The 7,404-nt window shown below is 44.2% G+C and overlaps 1 protein-coding gene across 1 annotated transcript; it reads right to left on the reverse strand.

Annotated features, from left to right (window-relative positions):
* Positions 1-695: 695 nt before the first annotated feature.
* trhra (thyrotropin-releasing hormone receptor a) lies at positions 696-3,216 on the reverse strand. The gene is made up of 2 exons (XM_062537663.1): positions 2,434-3,216; positions 696-1,130 (listed from the first exon to the last, which is right to left on the reverse strand). Exons 1-2 carry the CDS (start codon positions 3,214-3,216, stop codon positions 696-698), a joined length of 1,218 nt encoding a protein of 405 aa, XP_062393647.1.
* Between the last annotated feature and the right edge of the window lie 4,188 nt (positions 3,217-7,404).

Raw genomic sequence — 7,404 nt, forward strand, 5'->3', positions numbered from 1 at the left:
TCGATGAGAAAATATGGAAATAGATTGATTGTGCCGGGCCATTGAGCTGGCCCACTGCCCGTGAAGAAAACCACTTACGCAGGGAAATGGAGTACCTATAGTGTTAAGGGAGTGGTCAGCCAACCAGTGTGGTTGCAGGGGAACAAGACACTATAACAGGTCCCACAGATGCTCAACTTCAGCACTGATGGATACCAGTGGACTGTGGATACAGTTCTCTGGTGGGGATATGTTGCAGGCCACAAGCCATCAATTCCACTGACAGGAAAATTGGATGGTCTTGGCTTATTTTCCGTCAGCTAAATCTCCCTTTAACCAAACAGTTGCCAGGCAGCTATCCAAGCAGCCAAGCATTATAGATTGCTCCTGCTTTTGTTTTGCACACTGTTGTCTACCTTAATTTGTTTAGGACCCCTCACAATGGACACCTCTGACCTCTTAATAGCAATGGGCTGTTGAGCTGTAATAGCCCATGACATCATGGCTACACACAAGATTGGTGATCTTAGTTGATCCCCAGGAGCCTTTCAACAGCCTTTGTCAACATCCACAACACCACTGTACAAACAAACATTTCTTTACAAAGAGCAAAGTCTTGTCATGTCTTTTAAGGGCTTTTAAGTGGACATGAACCCGCCTCTCTGAAGCATCTATACAACTGAACAAAAAAACACAAAACTGTACATGTTTTTGAGTCAGGCAGTGCTATGGGCGACTTGACCAGTAAGCATGGGTGGGTCCTGAAATGACAGCCTCTTTCTGCCTGGGAGGAAGCGATCGGTATGGGCGGCCATCTCGTCCATCTCGGTGGTGAAGTGGTCGGGGCTCTCTCCGTTGGAGGTGTCCTTGATGACGCTGTAGGTGAGCGCCACGCTGTACGTGGGCGGCTTCTCGGAGCGCTGCGGGCCGCAGTGGCAGAGCTTGCGGAAGGCGGCGCGAAACTTTTGTGACATGGCGTTGTAGATGACCGGGTTGATGGCGCTGTTCAGGTAGATGCAGAGCCGGCAGAAGAGCAGGAACCAGGTGTCCAGGTAGGCGTGCGCCAGGAAAGAGTTGACCACCACCAGCGTCCGGTAGGGCATCCACAGCAGAGCGAAGAGAATCACCACCACAGCCAACATCTTTGTCACCTACACCAAAACATATTCTCATATTACCCAAAGAATCCACACCGATGTTGTTTCATTATAGGCTATACGGCACGACAAGCAACATGAATAAGCTGTTAAGCACTGGTCAGTCATTTTTATCTTCTATCTGTGTTATTTACACCATGTCCATTTTGCCAGAGATGGACACATCTGACTAATCACTACAGACTGTCATTTCACATTACTCACTGTGACTTTACAAAGTGACAGTTACATGTTTTAACATCTTGTGTGCTTCCTGAGTGTCAAAGCCGACACCTTTGTTTTAGCTGCAGGGACACCTCTGGTCATAATAGTCTTTCAGCCTGACCTATATATTTCCCCATGTTTAATAAGCAACTGGGGCCAGGTTACCTGATTACAAGAGGTATGGTCAATGGACATGGAGCATGACCACATAAGGCATGAAACCTGTCGCCCCTCAGCATTCCAGTCAACAAAGGAGAGTAATTTCTTTCCTATAAAGGCAATGAATTGCTACTGTGGATAACAGCAATGACACAAAAACAACTCCATGATGTGGGAAGTTATGTAAGGCCATGGCATCATCATGTAAAAAAAACAATTAATGGAAAAGTAATTATTTGGAAGGACTTTAATTAGACCATCTATATGCAACATGGACTAATACATATTTATGCTATAGTAAATGAGCACTCAATTTCTGAAAGGCTCGAGTTGAACAGGGGTCATTATTACTCATTTCTCACCTGCTTACTGATCCTGATAATAGCTTGACCTCTTTCTAACCCTATCAGGTTGTATCAGCATGACAGCATGAGGTGGACAAACTATATCCATTTCTGAAAGATGTCGATCTATTCTAGATGTAGATGTTTGAAATCAGCTTCAGAAATCGAATCCCCTTTCACCTAAAGGATGTTCTCCTAGTGCTCTTATGCACCTCTCGTTGCCCACAGCAGTAGGGGGGTTGATGGCAATCTTGTTAGACAGCCAATAGCCTCTGGGTGTCACATACACGGTGCATGCATTTACACTCTGATGGCTGCAGCAAGTTCACAGCCCAGACACGTAAACAACACAAATAGTCTTCGATTGGCAACGACACCCTCTTTTTGTTTCAAATGCTAGTGTGACTTAGTAGGAGAAATTGAGAGGAGGAAGAAAAGCGAAGGAGATAATTTGCATAACATTGCCCTGGTGAAAACAGACCCCGACACAACAGTAAAAGTGTCAGCTTTATTTCAGCACTCAAAGTTATGGTATGCCCTTAATCATACTTTAGCACTCTTTGACATGCAATAAAGCAAAATAACCTTACCTGCCTGCGTGAGGTCGCTGTAGTGCTACTGCAAGAGGAGTTCTTAGAGCCAAGTGCTTTAGTTCCTGAGCAGGACTCCTTTTTCCACTTTTTGCTCTTTTCTATGGGGTCAGCTGGCAGTGGGTTGAGGAAAAGGATTCTTGCGATGAGCCCGTAAAGTATCATGGCCAAAAGGAGGGGCAGAACGTAGAACACAGCGAAATCCGTGAAGTATATTGGCAAATAGAAGCTCCTCGGTACTTTGTATCCACAGGTGACGAGAGTAATGTTATCAAACACTAATTCTGTCAAATCTGACAGGTAGAACCACATGACACAATAGAGCGAGGTAACAGTCCACACGGCCACTATGATCTTTTTCGCTCTGGACAATGTGCAAATGAATTGCGCTTTAATCGGATGACAGATGGCAATGTACCGCTCAATAGTAAACGCCGTGATAGAACACGAGGAAGCGTTGATCCCCAAGTACTGAAGGTAAGTTATACAGAGACATCCAACATATCCATACACCCACTCTCCGTATAAACTCTCTGTGATGTTCGGTAACCCTGCCGCCGTTAGGACCATAAGGTCGGCAACAGCCAGGCTAACCAGGTAACAGTTAGTGGGTGTCCGCATGTGTTTGGTCGTAAGGACGACCAGGATAACCATAACATTGCCCACTATACCAACGCCACATATTAGGGATACCAAAACTATACTAACCACTTTGTACTCAGTGGTGCTGTCGGTCCAGTTCCCATGCGTCTGGTTGTCTTGAAAAAGAGTAACATTCTCCATACCTCAATGCGTGTTCAGAGGAAAGTGTTTAGATCCTCATTTCAGAAAGGGAATAAAACATAACAACGTGGATCAAATATAACTGTTCTTCTTCATGTTCGACTTTACAATTATTGCCAGGCTGTAGCTTCAGTAACTGACACCTAAGGAAGTAGTTTTAAGTATTTTTCTTCTCTCGGTTGCCCAGCGTGCGTAAACGGAGGCATAGTGTTTTGTTTGAAATTGAATTCATGACAAAAAGTTTTTAAAAAGAAAGAAAAAGGTCATTTTAACGCAGGTCCTCCTGATAACTCTAAATTCCACGATGTACCGATCCAATCCAAAATTCGCCTGTAGAGCGCACTCATCTGTGTAGAGAGCCGAGTGAGGGAGACGCGCTTTGTCAAGGTAATGTCACCAAAGTGAGGCAATCCAGCAGTACCGAGAAGAAGAGTGCATCTCAGGGAGCGAACACGCCTACCCTGCCGCCGCGGCTGAGTTGAATGAATGACTGAATCTACGAATGAATGAATAAATGAAGGTTTGATAACTGAAGTACATGTAATAGGCCTATAATTTGGCACACTTTCTGTATTAGTGGATTGACTTTGCTCAATACATTTTTAACCAGGGACAAGCAATGAAATAAATAGTCATCTTTCTTCAACAATATGATGTTCTGCAAGTCATACCTCAATTCATTTTTTTGCACAATTTTAAAACGTTAGCTTACATTTGACAGCATATTTGCGTTTGGCTCACTGTGTAGGTAGGCTACAGTAGGCCGAGGAGGCTTAAAAGCTGGGTGTTTCTCAGCTCATGCAGCCCCTCTGCTGTTTACATATGCTCTCATCAAAAGCTCCTGGAAAGCCTGAGAGACTAGGCACTCTGTGTTTAATGAGGTTATTACCGCAGAGTGGAGATCTTCGCCATGTGAGCACGAACTGTTGCGCGTTAAGTTAGCTCCTCCTGCAGTTGAAGTTCCCAAACGAGGGGAGACTATGCAGATAGATCAGATAAAGTTAAAGAGCTGTCTGAACTGCAGGAGTCGGGGCCCACAGGGGATTAAATGATTCTCACAGCAAGCAAGAAACAGACAGGGCGCAGAAGAACGCAGTGCGGTAATTGGGTCTGCTTCTTTTTTTACCTTTAAAGTCTGAAAGCCTTTTTCTTTTCTTTTTTTTTGTAAGTGTGAAAATATGTGTGACGAAGAACGGGAGTGTGGCAAATGTAGGCCCGCTGGGTGGGACTAATAGCTTAGTCAAAAATCACATAGGCTACTGTGACCACGTAGACTCAGAATCAAACATGCTGGTGGTAATGGCGATGTTGATCTCTCCACAGGCTTCATACAATATCATTTCTCACCATGATATATAGGCTTGTGTTTTGCTATACTGTATGTGGACAATATTGTGAGGAAGTGTAATAGACAGATTCCCCAGTTGAATCATATGAAGACAGAGGATGAAGACCATACAGATTCTATACTTTCCAAAAACCATTCAAAGGATGATAAGAATGCACACACCTGACACTTCACCCTGATGACACTAACACTGCAAACATCTCTGTAACAAACATGCAATTCAGTAACCACCATGTTCACACATATTGACTCAGGTTACTAAATCAGTATTTGATTGCTCTGTGTGTGTAATTTACTGTCCTTGTTGCATCAAGTAACATCAAAATACCAAATTCTGTAACATAAAGAATGCTAAGCATATGTGCACTGCTGTCTGTTGCACTCTCTTCATTACCACCACCATTACAGTCGTCACCACCACCACTATCATCACATTCACCACCACTGTCATCACCACCACCACCACCACTATTAGTACCACCACCGTCACCACCACCACTATCATCACATTCACCACCACTGTCATCACTATTATCACCACTGTCATCACATTCACCACCACTGTCATCACCACAATCATCATCATCACCACCACCACCACCACTATCATCACTATCACCACCACTGTCATCACCGCCGCCACAATCATCACCACCACCACTATCATCACATTCACCACTGTCATCACCACAATCACCACCACAATCATCACCATCATCACCACCATTACCACCACTGTCATCACCACAATCACCACCACCTCCACCATCACCACCACCACCACCATTACTTTCACTAGTTCGCCCATCAGTATGATTGTTGTGCTTGGGTGTAACGTTAACAGCATGTTTGGCTAGGTAGCTGACCGTGGTCCTGGAATGCCTGGAGCGGAGATCGCGTTAGAGCGATGGCTGCTTGCACCCCCTGAGTAAAGAAGGAGGATGAGTAACTGGGCTATTAGTGAAATGGAGGAGTAGGGGGAGGAGGAGGGATGACTTTTGCGAACGCCGGGGCGTGTGGCACAATAGAAAAGAAGGCCGGCTTAAATACTCTTGGAGCGGGAGGCGCGGTGAGTTAATTGGTGTCAATCATCCCTAAGGGCTCCTCCCGAACTTTGTTTAGAAAACATCATATCATTACCACAACTGTCACCACCCCACTATCACCACAATCACCACCACCATCATCATTCACTTCCACCTCTTCTTCCTCCACCTCTCCTCCCTCTTCCTTGCTTCAGATGACCACCCACTGTATTGCTTTATAACAGTTTGTCTTTCAAAAGGAGGTGACTTGCTTCTCCATCATCTCAGCACTTCATCACTTTCTGGGCTCATTGCCTCTCCACTGATGTGTAATAATTCTCCCTTGATGGCCCGTGTTGCTTTAGCACCCACACTTCTCCTGGCCAACAAGAGAGAGCGCGCGCACACACGCGTGCACACGCACGCACTCACGAAACGCACGCACACACATGCACACACACACACACATACAGACACACACATGCACACATACACACACACTCATGCACATATACACACACGCACGCGCGCGCACATACAAGCACGCACGCATGCACAAAAGCACACACACACATACACACACACACACACACACACACACACACACACACACACCTCCCTGTGATGTGTGTGGACCGTGGTGCTCCCTTCCTAAATCTGATAATGAAATGGGTTCTTCTGAACAAAAATTACCCAGGAAAATAATCCACTTCCACACATGGTCCGAACCAACCCACCGATTCAACTTGATTAAATTAACATTTGGCAAACGCAATTGATAAGTGGAGAACACTCTGGCATTTTTCATTACAAAAGAAATGTATTTTAATTGGAATAAAAATAGATAACAATATAACAGTTATTACAGTACATCTTCAATTCCCTTAAATGGTTTATGAGCAGATTCACGAGCACGCAAAAAGGATTAACTGGGAACACGTCCAACAGATATTTCATTGGTGTCTGTATAGCCTAATAATAATAATAAATAACTGTAATTCTCTCATCTAATTACCAAAATTGTTATGATAACAGTGATTGCCACCCGAAATGGCTCAAGAATGACTCTTTAGACAGCCACAACAACTTTATTCAATGTCTGTATGAGCCTGTATCCTGAGACTCAGAGCCACACATCTACATACATGGCTCTGCTTAGAATGGAACGTTACTGCCACCCAGTGGGCAGTCTATGTTGCTACACAGAAGTTTCCATCAATGTGTTATACCAAGTGAATATACAAAGCATATTACTGCATCAGAGCAACACAATCATATGGTTGGAGAGAGAAAAGGTGATTGCTTCAGTGGGTGACAAAGTAAATTTAAAAAATCAGGTGCTCATCAGGATCAAAAATAATTCATGTCAAAAAGAGAGAAAAGATCCGAGGCACTCCGATATAAGTAAAAGTTCTTTATTGTACTTTGGACCTGCCGACGCGTTTCAATCGCTTTCGACCTTCTTCAGGGCACCTTAACATGCCTAAAATGATTTAGTTTTCTTAGCACTGTTGAATAGCCCCTGGCCAGCAATTCCTGGCAAGCGGATAGCACAGGTGATTTGGTGCAGGTCTACGCCAGTACACCACAAAAAACTACCAACCAAACAACAGTCCAAATACTGTACAACAATGTGACATTAGCTAACTCACCCATTACAAAACTCTAAAATAACACATGCTTTGTGCCATGCTCAATGCTTCAGTGTCAACCCTTTTGGGTTGTACCAATGACTTACAATACCACAGTACTCCACAAGAATGGTCTATTGGCATCTTACAAAGACACACTCGTAGCTGTCAAAGCAATGTCAAA

Source organism: Sardina pilchardus, chromosome 6 (genome assembly GCF_963854185.1).
Source record: "Sardina pilchardus chromosome 6, fSarPil1.1, whole genome shotgun sequence".
Lineage (NCBI taxonomy): Eukaryota > Metazoa > Chordata > Actinopteri > Clupeiformes > Clupeidae > Sardina > Sardina pilchardus.

Excerpts from the sequence above, each read along its gene's own strand:
- trhra (XM_062537663.1), bottom strand. The coding sequence starts at position 3,216 with ATGGAGAATGTTACTCTTTTTCAAGACAACCAGACGCATGGGAACTGG. Across the intron at positions 1,131-2,433 it reads CAGCGACCTCACGCAGGCAG|GTGACAAAGATGTTGGCTGT; the intron begins GTAAGGTTATTT and ends GTTTTGGTGTAG.